Source organism: Stylophora pistillata, chromosome 6 (genome assembly GCF_964205215.1).
Source record: "Stylophora pistillata chromosome 6, jaStyPist1.2, whole genome shotgun sequence".
NCBI classification, from domain to species: Eukaryota; Metazoa; Cnidaria; class Anthozoa; order Scleractinia; family Pocilloporidae; genus Stylophora; species Stylophora pistillata.
This window is the reverse complement of record NC_142524.1, coordinates 2,056,133-2,072,500: the sequence shown is the minus strand read 5'-3', so window position 1 is coordinate 2,072,500 and position 16,368 is coordinate 2,056,133. Positions and strand designations below refer to the sequence as shown.

General features: G+C 36.8%; 4 protein-coding genes across 4 annotated transcripts in view; 1 reads left to right on the top strand and 3 right to left on the bottom strand.

Annotated features, from left to right (window-relative positions):
• LOC111330362 (MAPK/MAK/MRK overlapping kinase-like) overlaps nt 1-1,176 on the bottom strand; it is a 10,241-nt gene extending 9,065 nt beyond the window's left edge. Inside the window, exons 1-3 of the mRNA XM_022935199.2 lie at nt 993-1,176; nt 756-870; nt 459-548 (exon numbers count right to left, since the gene is read on the bottom strand). Of these exons, the coding sequence (XP_022790934.2) occupies nt 459-548; nt 756-870; nt 993-999 (212 nt within the window). The 5' untranslated portion in view covers nt 1,000-1,176. The remainder of the gene's footprint in view (nt 1-458; nt 549-755; nt 871-992) is intronic.
• An 838-nt stretch (nt 1,177-2,014) lies between these two features.
• LOC111330363 (COP9 signalosome complex subunit 3) lies at nt 2,015-9,442 on the bottom strand. Its single transcript, XM_022935200.2, has 14 exons — nt 9,238-9,442; nt 9,014-9,126; nt 8,877-8,926; nt 8,516-8,608; nt 8,316-8,390; nt 7,165-7,269; nt 6,806-6,895; nt 6,285-6,335; nt 5,160-5,261; nt 4,629-4,700; nt 4,353-4,439; nt 3,168-3,281; nt 2,877-2,957; nt 2,015-2,304 (listed from the first exon to the last, which is right to left on the bottom strand). Exons 1-14 carry the CDS (start codon nt 9,408-9,410, stop codon nt 2,236-2,238), a joined length of 1,275 nt encoding a protein of 424 aa, XP_022790935.2. The 5' UTR covers nt 9,411-9,442; the 3' UTR covers nt 2,015-2,235.
• Nucleotides 9,443-9,458: 16 nt separating this feature from the next.
• LOC111330365 (membrane-anchored junction protein) lies at nt 9,459-13,902 on the top strand. Its single transcript, XM_022935202.2, has 9 exons — nt 9,459-9,645; nt 9,765-9,816; nt 9,937-10,009; nt 11,435-11,566; nt 11,985-12,028; nt 12,187-12,211; nt 12,653-12,757; nt 13,075-13,114; nt 13,544-13,902. The coding sequence occupies exons 1-9, from the start codon at nt 9,539-9,541 to the stop codon at nt 13,581-13,583; spliced, it is 618 nt and encodes a 205-aa protein (XP_022790937.2). The 5' UTR covers nt 9,459-9,538; the 3' UTR covers nt 13,584-13,902.
• A 144-nt stretch (nt 13,903-14,046) lies between these two features.
• Nucleotides 14,047-15,532, bottom strand: LOC111330366 (tetratricopeptide repeat protein 28). Its single transcript, XM_022935204.2, has 2 exons — nt 14,893-15,532; nt 14,047-14,570 (listed from the first exon to the last, which is right to left on the bottom strand). Exons 1-2 carry the CDS (start codon nt 15,204-15,206, stop codon nt 14,510-14,512), a joined length of 375 nt encoding a protein of 124 aa, XP_022790939.2. The 5' UTR covers nt 15,207-15,532; the 3' UTR covers nt 14,047-14,509.
• Between the last annotated feature and the right edge of the window lie 836 nt (nt 15,533-16,368).

Below are 16,368 nucleotides of genomic sequence, written 5' to 3'. Positions count from 1 at the left end.
GGATCATGCAAAATTTTGACAAGGCCAGCGAGTGGAATTACCTCACCATCATAAGTGAGAATTTTACAATCTTATTTACAGAATTTTGTTCTTCCTTTCATTGAGAGAAAGTGTTAATTAACTGCTCTTCCATTCTAAACAAGATTACTTTCCGTGAATATGTGGCACTAACAGATCAAAAACAGCTTACTATATCATTCCATGTCACTGTTTGTGGAATTGAAATGTATAAATGTGTGATCCCATAATATAATTACCAAAATAACTCAGGAGCCTGACTTTCTTGAATAAAAATCAGACGGTCCAGAGCTTTGGAGTGATGAAAGATGTTTGTGACCGCGTTCGACGATAAACTTAAAGGTTTACCTGCTATCGCTTCGAAGGGCTTCTTGATAAACGACTAGTCTTTCGAAAATCGAGTTCGTAAATTAGGTTTAAGGCAACAAATATGCTCTTACAAGATAATCTCCTTCAATTCAACCACATTTCCATGGGGACTCAAGCGTCTCATGGCTTGGATTTCTCTCAAATTGTTCACTTGGTCAACACTAAAGAAAAAAAATATAAAAGATAAAACGAAGGCAATTAACCTACACAATTTTCTCCTAAATTCCATTAAACCTTAAAGCAAAAACCAACAACAACAACCACAACCACAAAAGCTCTTCATTTCCTTACAAAGGAAGAGAACAATGTTTAGGGTATGCGGGAGGCCACAGCTCACGAAGTCATACCGTGACACAAATCGAATTTACCTTTCATAGCGCTGTTTCATCTTCTTGCAAGCATAGTAAGTACCATCTCGAATATCCTGAACTTTCAGGACTTCCGAGAAGGTACCTTCCCCTTTCTTGCCGAGGATACGGTATTCTACGGAGCGAAATAAGTTCAGAAAATATGAGAAACAGCGCGCGCTTAGAACGCGGTCGACGATGAAGTGTAATCTTCGACCGAACATTTTACACGTGAAGCAACATCAATCTTTCACTTACTTTGCATTTCCTTCGGCTTGGGTGAATCTATACAGTCATTGTTTACGGATATGATAAATACATATATTGAATCCACAACCTCTTAAAGATCGGCGCAAGCGGTAAATAAGTTATTACATAAATTCAGAAACACCGAAGAGAACTGCTACAATTGTTTGCCCACGAACTTCCCTGAGAGCGGAGTTTGCGTATGACGTAGTCGCCATAGTAACATTAACAAACTAGCGGACTGGAAAAGTGAGTCAGATTTGTACATGCCTACAACAGAAAAGACTTAAAGCTTAAATAGCAGCGCTTGATCGGTTGGAAAAACATAAAGTTCTATTTAAATCTAGGCAACAATGAACTGGAATTCTTGATGGTTTTTTTCAAAATGGATTCTTTAATGTGTGTGAGGTCCAATCGATGCTATACGCTGTATTTTTTAACTCTCGACTCCAATGAAACGCTGTCAACTTAAGTTCCATTTTGATGAAATGTTTGATGCAAATAAAGGAAATATCTCCCCTTTGAAAACGAGTAAAACAAATTTACCCCTAATTTAGCCCCATCTAAGATTTGCCTTGCTCCCAAAGTGTGGATTCGTAGTACAGTTGGTAAATAGCAAGAGACATGCCACTACTAAATCAGGAAACACGATGTAAACAAATTCCAGAAGCAATTATCCGTGTCTTTAAATGTTTACGCCCTTAGAGACATTCTCAGCAAAGTTTTATTCCAACGAGGAAGATGATGCACTTTAGAATATCTGCCGAAAACTTGCCCTCTCGGAGATGGCATTAATCTGGATAATGTTTAAGGTCTCTTTTTTTACGTAAAGTTCCAAGCCAAAAAATCCTCTTTTCTATTTTTTTGGACTAATAAATTTTTTGTATTTTCTACAACTCCCCGAAATGCAACCAGATTAAGAAAAAAGGAATAGCGCCATTCAATCCCGCGTTATCGAGGGAAAAAAAAAACAAATAATGATTAAAACAAAACAAAACAAAAGGAAAACAGTGCATCATTACGCTTTCACAGTCTGGATTTCAACGAAACTTTATTTTCACTGTTCTCTTATAGGAAGACAGGAGGGTTAACTTTTACGTCACACGTTCAATAATTTCTACTGAAAGAGTTATGTAGAGTAATAACTCCTCAATTCCTGCATTCTCAAAGGTACAAAGTTTATAAGACGAGGCTTATTGAAGCTGTCAAGCCACAACCATGCTCAGAAGCAAAATTGTTGAACGAGACTTGGCTGTCACATGAGTCCTTCATCTCCTCGCATTCTACCCACCATTGCATCCTCATCACAATGTGTTCCCATGGTCTAAAACGAGGAAAAAGGAAAAGAAAACTGTCGCAAAACCATAACCAGAGTTGCAAACGCCACATAGCAAAAAGTTATTTACAAGGAGCCGGTGAGAACTTCAAAGTAAAAACTGACAAAATGTGTGGAGCGCGGGAAAACGCGGGAAAACAAGTTGTTGTCTTCGCATTTGATTGGTTTAGAGGATGGCGTGAGTTTCTCAAGGGGCTGATGGACCAATCAGATGCAACATCGAAACAACGTTAGTGACTTGACTGCTTTTCCAGCGCTTCAGGCAAAGTGCTTGGTTTCATTTTGATTGATGATTGGCTTCTTGTAATTTTCAACTTTGTTCTGATTCGCTGTGTGATCAACATCACATTGTTTTACATTTAAGGAAACTCAATCGATATGCACTCAAGCAACGAAGGGAAACGTTTGATTATTGCAGAATTTCTCACTTGCGTTGCTAAGAATTCTCGCATACGCTGATTTACTGAATACTTTTGGGATGACAAATGCACACAGCAATATATCGACATCGACGGGAATCCAACAAGGAAGACTACTCTCAAACACAAAATTTGTATTACCTTTTGAACGTACTGTGGGTTTGTGGACAGCTCTCGGTCCATATGTTGTAGCTTTTCGTCAAGATGCTGGAATAGCCGCATCTGCAAAGAGAACAAAGAAGCTTCATTTTCCACTACATCAATGACGATAAACAAAAAAAATTTTAGCCTGTTTTTCCTCAGGTTTTCTCATTAGCAATCTGTGATGCCATAGTATCTAAGTAATCAAAACCTCCCCTGCGCCACACGCACGCACTCGAACGCACAAGCGCACGCGCTTGCTTGCACACGCACACGCACGACCAGTTATACCTCATTGTCTAGCTTTTTCAACATCTTAGGGTTGTTGTACTTCTCCGGATTTTGATGAAAGGAAACCATTCCATCTCGCTGATTAATGCTTGCATATATGTCCCCATCCTCTATCTGGAACGACAGGAGAAATTTTGCTCAAGGACTTTAATTAAATACGGGTCTGTTGTTTGGTCACATTTCACTGCGAAAAATATTACTAAATTGGAAAGAATACAACGTCGTGCTACAAAGTTAATTCTAGAATCTGATGACGACTATGAAGTTTGTACCTCTAAACTTCATTTACTGTCTCTAGAGCATAGACGATTTTTTTTATGTACTCTTTTTTATATAAAGCTTTGAACGGATACATTAATTTAGACATGTATTCATATGTCCAATTCTATTCTAATACTGATAGGTACCCCCTAAGAAGTAAAGACAGTCTCACTTTAAAGAAGAACTATGCTCGAACAAACACGTTTAAATTTAGTTTTTTTCAATCGTATTGTGGATATGTGGAACTCGCTTCCATTTCACGTCAGATCAGCATCTAGCATTCCAAGTTTTAAGCGTGATGTGATAAATTTCTTATTGAACAACTGAATAGGCAATTTAATTGTAAATTGTACTTTTATATCTTCTTTGTCCTTGTATATTTATTATGTATATCTTTTCATTAGCTGGGTGGTCTGTCTGAGCATGGGGTCTTTGACTCTTTTACGGACTATCCCTATGGCATGTCTTTTTTCTTTCTTTTGTTTACTATGTTTCCATTAAATTGTTAAATAAACAAATAATAAATAACTAAATAAAAAGGTTTAAGAACACGCTGTGTGTGTGTTTTACGTTGCAAGAACAGTACCATGAAATTTGAGGTTCAGCAGTCCCTTTCCATAAGTGTCCTAAACTTTCACCAGAGCTTATTATAGGTGATGATAACGGTTAATCAAACGAAAGAAAATAAATCTTTCAATAAGTTTAGCGGCTACAAAACAACTTCGGCGGCAAACTGCCACGGAAGCGCGGGAAAACGCGAGAGAGACCAAGCCGCCATTACATCTGATTGGTTGAAAGCGTGGCTGGAATTTTCTAAACCAATCAGAAAGCCAAGTAACAAGTGTAGTCCAATGTAGTCCCACATTCATAAACTGTGTCCAGACATGAAAAGTATTTTTAGAAATACAGTGCAAATATTGTTACCATGTTGAGTATGTACTGTTCGGCTTCCTTAGGACTGCTTAGTTGTACTCTGTTGGCCATGTCTGACAAAGACAGGGTTAAAAACGTCTGGTAAAAGAAGGAAAACAAAAGTAAAGGACATTTAAAAACTACCAGAGAAGGAACGGACCCTATCCAGTCAAAGAACTTTCTAATGTCGAACACTCCTGTATTGGAATGCAATGGATGCAAGTCTCCAACTAAAACTGTAAGTTGTAACTATGCATGAATGTGATATGAAGTGACAATTATACATACCTTTGTAAGCCTGAGAATATTCTTCTTGTATAGAGAGCTGACCACTTGCTTAACCAGTCCAACGTTGTTGTCCTGGAGGAGAAAATATAACATCTCTTGTCAATAGGGTGCACCTACTGTTATTAACAACTAGCTAAGAAGAATTCCACACATTATTCATAAGCAGAATTTGCTTATAAAGAACAAAGAATATGTTGAGATCTGCCTTACTACATCAGCAGAATTAACAAAAAAGACAATTCTAATATGGATCTGAACCATCTGGACAATTCAGTCAATTCATACAATATTCCTACCACTCTATTGGACTATTTAAAATTTTTAGGGAAAACTCTCCAAATATAGCCATTTCCTTTTATTTGCCTTTCAAATAAATTGGGAATACAAAACTTTCTTACTAAAAAAGTTAAAAAACAAACTTAGGAGAAAATTATGAGAAGGGTTATAGATTACTAAAGGTGTTCTATACACTATAGAATAATTTCATGGCTAATAGATAACCCTTAACTGCTCATTAGATATTTTACCTACCACTCTAAATGTTTCTTCACTCTTTGTGGCTACTGTTCGCACCTCATTAGGATTGTTTGAAGAGTAACTGGACGCAAGTTCATGATATGCAGCACTCAGAGGCTGAGATGTAAGGATATAAAATACATATCTTTTAAAATAAAATGTACAATGTTCCCTATAAAGGTTAGCTAGACAGGTGATGATGTTGTCAAAAGGCTGTATATTAGAAAACATAAACAAATTGACCACTTTCATAAATGGCTGCTGGATTAATATTCTTTTGGTTAAATTTAAATTTTGGTTAAATTCAAATTAGCCTTTCTGGCTTCACTTGAGATAATGTATTCTTTTGAATTTTGTACTGGAGAATGAGGCCAGAAAGGCTAATTTAAATTTAAAAAAAAGAATATTAATCTGGCAGCCATTTAAGAAAGTGGTCTATGATGTTTTAAATTATTATTTTTTGTTTTTGTTTCAGAGACTTGTTCATTGTTTTATAGTAACAAATACAGTGTACACCTCAAGGCTAAGCAGAAAATTTGCTCATTGAACACTTTAATTTATTTTCTAAGATTTAATCAATAAATAAAGTTTGCCTTTTTGGAAGATTTGATATAAAATCTTTTTTGTTTTTTTTTTCCCTCTCACCTGTGTTCATTTCTTTGCTGGAAAATATATTACATTATTAAAAACTAGATCATTGGATAATGCAATTCAAGACTTTTTATTGGCTTAGCCATTATGGTATATCAGCCAATATACCATAATCTACAAATATGGCAAGCATACGTGTCGGCTTAAAATTAAAAGGGAGCTAAAAATATGATAAAATTTAATAAAATTTAATAATTTAATTTAACGTTTTTAATAAAACAATTATTCCACTTGCACTTGTTGGATATGAGATGATTATAGCCAACTCGGCGCTACGCGCCTCATTGGCTATCTATCATCTCATATCCAATGCGCGGTCGTGGTATAATTGTTAATTACACTGTATTACATAATTCACTTTGAAAAACCAAACAAGTTATACACCATTTCAACAAATTTGCATAGATCAATACCACTTTCAAGAGGACAGTAAGAGTTGCAGTCAAATTAAGATTTTTATTAATGAGAAGTACTTAAATTCTCCCTCACCTTAAGGAATCTCATTACCACATGTGAAGTGTATTTTGGAAGGTCCATTATCTGTTGAGTAAGTCAGTTTGTTGGTTAGCTATGTTTCCTTGAAAGTTGACACATAAAAATAAGGCTTTTATAATCATGTTAAGTGATATCTGGAAGCTTCAACCCATTTCCAAGTTCTGTTCTAAAAGTTCACCCCTGTATTAATGCATTTACCCGATCAGATACAGCAAGTTTGCCTCCACATTTACCACTTTGTCCAGGAATCTTTCAAGCTCATTTCCTTGCAGACAGAATGTGTTCCCTTTTTGACAAATTGCACATGTTTGGATCTTTTCTGGGACCATTAGTATTCCCCACTTCTGTAAAAGGAACAAGTTCTGCCACAGAACCATTGGAGTAAAGATCTGTTGGCCAACTGGTAAAGATGGGGGTAAACTTGTTGTAATGGGAGCAAATTGATTGAGGGTGATATCATAGTGGGGTGAAACCTCCAAAAACTAACGAAGTAACAAACATTAGATCAGTCTTACCTTTCCATGAAGAATGAGGGAAACTAGGATGAACTTTTTGTATGATTCCAACATTATATGACTAACATCTACAGCTGGACAGGTGACTGCCTACAGAAAAAAAAATGCAAGGGTAGAAGTTTGTTTTAAGAGTAAGGGAATTATTGATTTTGAAAACAGACCATTAGAAATTCACTCTCTCACCTAATTTGACAAATATGTGTGACAAATGTTCAATAGAAGGGCTTCCTGACATTTCCTAGCATATCAAGTGGTGTTAAGTTTACTGTTCTTAGATGTGCAGTAGAAATAACTTGTCTACAAGATCAACACAATTTTCTGTCTCATTCAACCTATTTACTACAACTAACATTACTCACCACTTCGTAAAAGTACAGAGCTTTCTCAAACTTTTTCAGAGCAGTGTAAATCATACCACCATAATAACAGTAACTGAGTAGTGCCTTTGCATCATACTTTCCACCCTGGAGAGAAGAACCAGAAACACTCACAAAACTATCCCTTCTAGCCAAACAAGCTCACCAAGTGCATTCTCATAAAATGAGAAGTTTGAGGCTCTTTATTTTCTCTATTTTTGGACTAATATATGTTATCTACCAGGTAGGAGGTCTGTTCTGTATGGTTAAAAACTCTACCCATATTCATGACCATAAGGGCACAGTTTTTTCCTACATAGACCAACCAAGACTAGTACTAAATAAATTATACATTTTTCTCTGCCAGTTTACCTTTTTTTTCTAATTAGCCTTGAATGATGCCCAAAAATATTTTGGACTGTGGCTCATATTTTAAAAAGCTGGACTGGTTAGGAGTGTGCAATTAGCAGATTAAATTTAAGGATTTAAAATTCCTGCCCCCTGAGATGCTTGAGATAAATATAAAAGGCAGTTTTCTCTCTGTTTCCAAGGTTCTTAGCTTTGAAATTCAATTCTTATGATGTTAGTTTTGAGAATTTGGTATTGGATCAACCAACAGTCTCCTAATTTATATTTTTCTTTATTCTCATCACTCATCTGTTGATATCGCATTGATGTGGCAAGGAGAAACTCTGTCTTGGTCACTACTGGGAGTTAAACCTCCAGGTTAGCTCAATGACCCCCTCCAGGTTAGCTCAATGACCCCCTCCCGGTTAGCTCAATGGATAGAGCGCCGGACTGTTAAGCAGGAGGTCGAGGGTTCGAGCCCCAGCCAGACCAACACTCAAGGTCTTAAAATTACTGTGGAGAATGTGCTATCTTTCTATAATGTCAAGAAATGGATAGACATTCTAGTCTTCTTGGATAAGGGCAAATAAACCGTAGGTCCTGTCTCTGGCAGGGTTGGGGTAGGAGACGTTAATTTCCCATACACAAGATCACTGTGTGGTGGATGTCCTTCCCTGGGGTGGGATAGGTGAGTATTAGGGTCCGTAGTAATTGGCGCAAGCTGTTGTGGGGTCCCTGCCTGTTGGCGAAGCTAATAAATTAAATGAAATTAAAATTAAAGAGTCAAGGTTTACTGGGTAGCATACCTCTTTGTGAATATCTGTTATATCTGTATTCAGGAATGGGAGGGCTGGCTTTAAACACTTGGCCAGTAAACAAAGCTGTTGAGATAACAAAAAAAAATAACATCTGCTTTCTGATGTTTGATACATAACATAACAGCTTTAGTGCAAAATGGAGCTTTAAACTGCTGCAAAGTGAACATTTTGTCAACAAGAAATCTTACCTGTGCAAGATCTGAATGAATGGAAGTCAGTTGTGTAGGGGACTGTTGCGCCTTTTTTATTGCAATACACATCATTCTTATTCCTCTCATTGGCTAAAACAAAAAAAACAAGGGTATGCAATTTGTCATTATACTATCAATACTGTAACACTAGAATCTTTTCATCCCATTTTAAGCCAACCAATTTAATAAAAAATATTTATCGCTTCAAAATCCACCTTCTTAAGTAAGCCTGTTTTAAATAAATCCTTCGGGGAGAAATCTCCCTGTCTAAATGAACAATTTTTCAGGCCATTGAAATTTAGCCTAAGAATTCCCCGATCTCTGATGCGTAGTAAACAGCTTGAAAACAAAATCTTACCTGCTTGAGATCCACTAAGCAATGCGTTATGAAATGACACAAGTGAGCGACTGTAAACCACAAATATGAAAATGTTAAAGAAAAAAAATACTCAAAACAGAACAAAACGACCAAAACTGAATAGTCTGACAACTTACACTTGTCCCCAGCAAATTGGATTTGTTCCTGCGAGCAAATTGTTATGAATTGTTGAATCTGACTGAATAACAACTCAAAGTCTCCATAATTTGGTAAGGATAGTTTTACCAACCTAAGCAATCATCAGGACAAAAAGAATCAGTCAAAACGGAAAATAAAGAGGAAAAATCAATCTCAATTGCAGAAAAACAAATTAAACTGAAATATTGACCGAGAAACTTACAATAGAGCCATGAATGCTAGTGAATGCTGATCAGGATCGAGTGATGCGATTGCAGCATCAATCTGGCCTGCATACTTAGCTAATAATTCATTAGATCTGTTTAAATAATCTGCAAGTTGTACGTAATCTTTATCGGCAGAAATAGATCGCACTGTGGCGAGGAAGTCCTCCATCTTTACTGCGGCATTTGTGGTCGCCTTAGTTTTCCTCGGCTATTCAAATCGAGGCTGGTAAAAGCTGCCGGTTTGAATCAAAATGGCGGGAGAGTCAAGCCAGGCTCAGTGACTGACGAGAAAAAAATATGCCGTTACAGCCTTTTACTTTTGACAAAAAACCAGACATTCGTCTCGTAATATACCAAAATACAGTTTATAAGATTAAGGTGACTTGCAGGCAGTCTTCTAACCGGTAATTTTAAACGCTCGGTATTTACATATTTGATGTTTCTGAAATGTACATGTTGTTGGTGTTGTTATTGCTTTTTAATTAATTACCAAAGCCGTTCCATTTTTTTGATTCCCAAACAGAGAAAGTATTCGACAGTTGTTTTTAGAAGATAAAAACAATAAAGATCTGGAGGTGAGCTCAATTTGGTTGGACCTATGAGGGTCCATTCAAATTTGGAAAACGTTTTTAGAATTAATAGCACTGTTTGATTTCAAGTAATCATTATGCGCGATTTGAACTCCTTCTCCTCAGAGAGTTGTTTGTGCCATATTGAACACACATGATCTTATACCAGTGCAAACAGACAACTTTGTCGTCTATCCTTGTATCCTTTCAACAATACAACCATCAGCACTTAGTAATTATTTCTTTTAACTGTTGACCCTTAGGAGTGATTAACATGTAACTTCTCCCTATAATATCCATACATTATCCAGCAAACAGGTAATGAGAAAACTAAGACTTATCAGGTAGAAGTTGTCATGTTGATCCGACGCTTAATTATTGTCACTAATTTACAAGGAAATGTGTAGCAGTTAGAGGGGAGAATAAACAATCACATCTTAATTGCAGCAAAACTAAATCTATAACATAATTTATTACACGACTCGGGCAGTCAGAGGGCCAACAACTAAAATCAACCAATCAAAATGCTCTATTGCCGGTCAATATTCTCTCAGTATTGGACTGCGCATTGTCCTGAATGGTCCCGAATGATACCCCACTTGTGTTCCTTTGAACTTCAGTCATATAATAAATCTCTTATTAACCAAGTTTGCTCGGGACCGTACTGGAAGAATATCGGCCCGAGGTCTTTTTTGTACAAACCAAGCTGTGCTCATTCCATACTGTCAAGACCTCGAGCCGATATTCTCCCAGTACTGCCCTCACGCTTGGTTAATAAGATATATGTAACTTTCAAAAAAAGAGCAATGACAGGGAAAGAAAAAAATTGGGGATCAAAATTATCCCAGGAAATGTTTAAAGTGATGCTGTGTTAGTGTGTCATGTTGGAGTTTCTAGGGAGGTGTTCCAAGACTTAGTTCTTATTAACCAAGCAGGAGGTTTGTATGGGAGAATCTTGACCGAGGTTCCCAGTACAGACCGAATGCAGCGAGGTCTGTACCAGCAACCGAGGTCAAGATTCTCCCATACAGACCAACCTAGCTCGGTTAATAAGATGTTTATTATAATTATGGCTATGTCTTATATGCCACTTTTTTATATTCTTTTTACCTTTTTTTTCTAGACCAGTCTATATGCCAGTTTAGATGGGAAAATCTAGTCTAAGACCGCTTTCAATATTGATTTCAGCCAATCAAATAATTTTGTGAATTCAGTAGTTCCCAGTCCTTGTGAAACAGAGCCATAATTATAATAAAGAGACTTAATGTATTACCAAAAAACAGAAGCCTTTTTCAGATTTGATGCTAAAAATGCCCACCTACTCAAATAATTAATTGATAACTTGAGATTGAAGTAATTACAATAATGTTATATTATGTGTGGTAATGGATGTTTTGTAGGGATCTCTGTATAACCAAACACTATTCTAAAACAATCTTAGAACCAAAGGTAATAAATTTTTTTGTCACTGTTTGATTTTATCAAAGAAGTGTATGTGTAAGGAAGTATGGCAATAAATGGAAATCTAGTTGATGTTTTTAAGAGTTGAATTTATAGTAGGAGATGGTATATAATAAACCATTGTCGCTTTATTTTCCAAAAGATCTTTAACCAAATTTTTTAGATAAAAACTACTGGGAAACAAGAGAAAGACTGTTGTTTTCCCAGCATGGTCATTTCTTAGAGGCTCATAAATACTCCTTTACATTTTATGTGGAAGAGAAACAACGAATCCACAGGCAAAGCTTAGAAACAGGTATACCAAACAAATTGGATATGATCAATTCTTTAAATATTTTTATATTAGTAATAGTGATATGTAAGTTCTTGTTAAGGGAGTTTCTTACCTCAATGCCCTTTCCATGAAAATAAATTCTAGAATAAATGATAAAATCTCAAGCTGACATATTCAAGACAGTATTGTATGCCTTAAATATCTGGAAAATGTTAAGAATGAAGACGAATGGAAGTATTTCTTGAATAAAAATGTTTTACGTTTTGTTCTAAATCTGCATTTTTAATATGTTCTTTGATGGTGTCTGATAACTGAGGTACTGTATTGCCTCTGATATTCAAGAATTTATGATTGGGGTACATAATAGTGAAAGGGATAAAGATTGTATGGCCCTTCATCATCATCATATTCTTACCTGCCTGTGATTTTTGTCTTCTAGACAGTGCTCGGGAACAAGAAGAGCATACCAATCCGACTTCAATAGTAAGTGCATTGCATACAACTGTAAGTTCTTGGGGAATAGAACTAAAACATTCCTATATTTGCAATTAGTTTGCAAACAGGTTTTTACAGGGATGTGTTCTTTAGAATAACTGATACCGGTATCATGTTCAAACCAGATATTTTCATTGTTTTTACAGCCAAGTGGTAGCAAAGAGAGAGTTGGTATGTAGCAGGTTTTTTTAATATTTTTCGCATTTTGGTTACCTCAAGTATCAAAGAATCTTAGACAGAAGATAAAGACAGATTTGAATTCATTTTTGTCAGAAGTTTGGAAAAAATACTCTGAGGACTCTGATCTGTGACCTTTCAAGCCTGTTAGACACACTGAAACCACTGTAAATCAGGCAAAGAAGCTCCATTCTTTGCTGTACTTCTAACTCATTCGGACTTCTCTGTTGTTTCCCTTCTTCCAAATTAGTTGCTCTTTATATTTGTACAGCTTATCGAGTAACATTGGTAGTATATTTAGCAGTGTAGGTAATGTAAGTTTTACTTTGTACACATGCTGAATTTGTTATTGATGCATCTAGACAATCTTTGAGGAAAATTTCCAAGCATTCAGTGATTTCACAGCCATTACATGTAGGGTTGTTTTAATTTCAGTCACTGAGTATGGACAGAAAAACCGTCATGATGTTGAAGAGAAGGAACTGAAGGAGTTTCTCAGACTTCAAAAGTTGGCAAGTAAAGATGATACGCAAACTGAAGGTAAATGACATAAACAGAACATTTTAAAGAACAAAATATTGAAATAACTGAGAGCAACTTGCAATTGACAGAATTGTCAGCTTAATCACTCATTATCAAATTAATTGTGCATTAATTAAGTTTGAAAAATAAGAGGCTGCACTTTCCAATGTGGTTAAAGATGCCGTTGAATTTTCATATATTTTTAGAGATGAGATCCAAGGTTGCTTTTGTTCAGTTGTAAATTGGTGAATCTATCTGGCCGACCTTATGTAGATATTTAGTTTGAAAGATAAAATGCAAACAGCTTGTGTAAGAGTATCTCATTCCTTTGACAGATAATGAGCGCCCAACTTCAGGACTTCAAAAAGTATTCAAGTATGAAAATGTGATTGTATTTCCCCTCTCTAGTGGTAAACAGAACAGAAAAAACACTTTTTAATGATAAGTGTTTTTCTTTTTTCCTGGGTTTCCTTGCATCATGGAAAATCTGAAAAGTCATGGAATTTGTCAACATCATTTTCCAGGCCTGGAAAGTTATGAACAGTCATGGAGTACATTTAAAATTATATTTCTGAGGAAAAAAAAAATTAAGAGAGGCCATGTTTAGAATATAATTTTCATATTATTTGAAACCATTTCAGTCCAAGAATATTTTGTGGAAACAGATGGAATTTTATAGTCTTGAATATGTAAAAACCATCATTCTGTCTTTCTTGAACTTATGTTTAATTCCACCATGTCTATAAGCCCTAAGGGTTGCTCCCAACATGCTTATTGGATTGAAGCTTACCATTTGTATTTCAGTGCCTTGGTTTCTCCAGTGCGGTCATTACTTGGAAATTAAAATATCCATTTACTGACAGCATCATCAGACCCATGAGGAAGAAAGTTGTCTTTTTGGTTTGAGCCCAACAGAGGAAAAGAATCCAGCATAAAGAATAACCAATTTCCAAAAAGCTGAGTTGAATTTTAAATTGTATGTTGTGTGATCAAATTTATCCCTAAAGTACAGTTTTATCAATTTTTTATACTTCACACAAAAGACTTGAATTTAACTTATTATAATATTGTAAACATTTGAGATGTCATTATGTAGCTTTTGTAATGCAGTTCATTAATAAAATTAAGAAGTCTTTCAGGAGAAACAATTGATAAGCTCACAAGGTTGGTGTATTTTTCTCTGATCTTTGTCAATAACAGCTATGGCAGATCCAGGGGAGTGAGGTGATCAAACCCCTGAACTATGATGTTTTTCAAAATGTTAATGATGAACTTAACCATGTATTAAGTTACCAATTTCTGTATTTATAAGGGATCTACTCTTGACAATTCTTTTAAGATCACTGCTCATTTCCAGCACTCATTTTCAAATGAATGTTTAAAACAGAAACTGTGGATCATCACCTGAAATTTTCCCCTGGCTCTTCTTTCTGAATGTCATGCAACCTTTCTCCTAAAAGAAGCTTTTGGCAAGGGGGAGAACATTGACTGATATCCCAAAGAATGGCAGGTACAATTTACGCTTAAAAATTTAGCTGATTTCCTGTCTTCAATTTATCCATCCCTGGTCATTGTTGTCTCATTCATTAATACACCTGTTAAATGTTACAAATGAGTAGCACACTTCAGAATCTCTCTCTCTACTACGCCATGTAAACAAAGGGATGCAAAACAACTATTGCAACGGAATCAGACTAAAACTTTTTGTGTTAAATATCACCAGTTTCTTCCGTAGGACAATTGACAAGAAGAAGAATCTTCATGAAAGAATCAGTTGTTTTTGTGTTCATTGTCTCTGTCATTCTTTTCCATTGGAGTTGGTTCTTCTCTCCTAAAACAACAAACGATGTTTAGTATTTTATCATGAGTAAGGAACAATTTCAACTGTAAAGCATATTGCTGAAATACATATAAGATGTCTTGCAGGTAGAGCCAACTCTGGACCATGGTCAGTTAGGTTGGGTCAGCAAAGCATGGCAATCTCTCCTCTGCCCCAGTAGACAATTATCAAACATTTTCGAAATATTTGCTAATAAAAAGAAATACACACAAGTTAGAAACATGAACAAGCCCAGCTAGGTAATGTTATTTATTCACAATCACTGATCAGATATAAAATTGCCTCATTTTCTTAAAATCAAACGTGACGTTACCTCCCACCAGCATAAGTGGGGCCCACTGGGAAGTTTTGTTGAAGCCGTTGCTTCTGAGCCACTTCCTGGGCCTGGTGAAGAGATTCACTGGCACTTTCTCCACGGTCTCGGTGTTGGTAGAAATGCTTCATGAGCTGTTCCGTTGCTTCGTCGTCTATAGCCCACCTTGTGGCTAGCGCTGAACGTGCACCGGATGCTAAGAACGTTGTGGCGATTCCAATGACTCCCTCAGCTTTGATCAGTGTACGCCCACTGTGACAACAGCTTAGTACAACAAGTTTAGCACGCACTCGAATGTTTGAAATATCAGACATTGTCAAAAGGAAGTCTTGTTACTCGGGAAAGCGTTTGGTACAACCATTAGTGGAAAGGGCAATTTCCCCTCTTTCAGCCTCCCCATGTGCAGCCAGATGTATCAAGCTCACTAATGGTATGGCTTGCAGCACGGCCTCCCTTGTTGCATGCACTGCCAACAAAGGTTGAACGCCCAGGATTTGACCAACCCCATGTGCTTCCTTTCTTGCGCCAGGTAATGGTACAAAGGTCCTGAGACGTTCCTTGTAGTATACCCTGCCAACCGTTGGATCACCCACAACCAGTGCGCCTGTCTGACTGTGATAGTCCGCTGAACATTCCTGAATGACGCTGAGAGTCATTAGGGAAGGGACGATGCGGATCCAGTGCGTGTTTGATAAACACTCTCCGGCTGGCCCGTCACGTAGGGCAGGAAACGGAACACGGTAAGAGGAACGCACCGACACGATGATGATTTCAGGCTCTGTCAGTAAATCTACAACAGGAGCAATAATCATTTTATGACACAAGTGAAAAATTCTTTCGTCATCTTTGGTTTCATTACCTTGCGAAGAACGGACTTCGAAATTCTCGTGGGGTTTGATGCCAAAGCTGACTGCACTTTTCCTAAAGATTTGCTCTACATTGACAACCGACTCCGCACGGAGAACGTCGTCATTCAGGATAGCAGAGATTCTCACGTGAATGTTCCCATTTGATTTTAAAAGCCAAAGACGAACAGACCGCTCAGAATACGACATGTACAAGACAGCACAGTTTCTCTCTTTCATCACAATGTTTTCAATCCCAAACTATGATTTTAAGCCAGCTGAGAGTGGGTTATCAACGGAGAACTTGTCCGCCATGAGTTCTGAAAGTTTTTAGCTCGTTGCAGCCTCCAAGGATCCTGTACCCTCTCCCTTCTTGTTTCTTGTCTTCAATTTCTCTTGCGATGGCAAGTTCTTTCTTATGATGTTCCTGAGCCTCCTGGTGTTCACCTAAACATGTAAACAACATTCCAAGTTTCCCATGCTGTCTATTCTCGTCTTCTCTATTACCAATCTCTGTTGCGATAGTGTGTGCCTTCTCGCAATGTTCCTCAGTCCCCAGGTATTCACCAAGCCCTAGAAACACATCTCCAAGCTTCCCGCATTCTGTCTTGCTTCTCCTTCCTTGTCATTC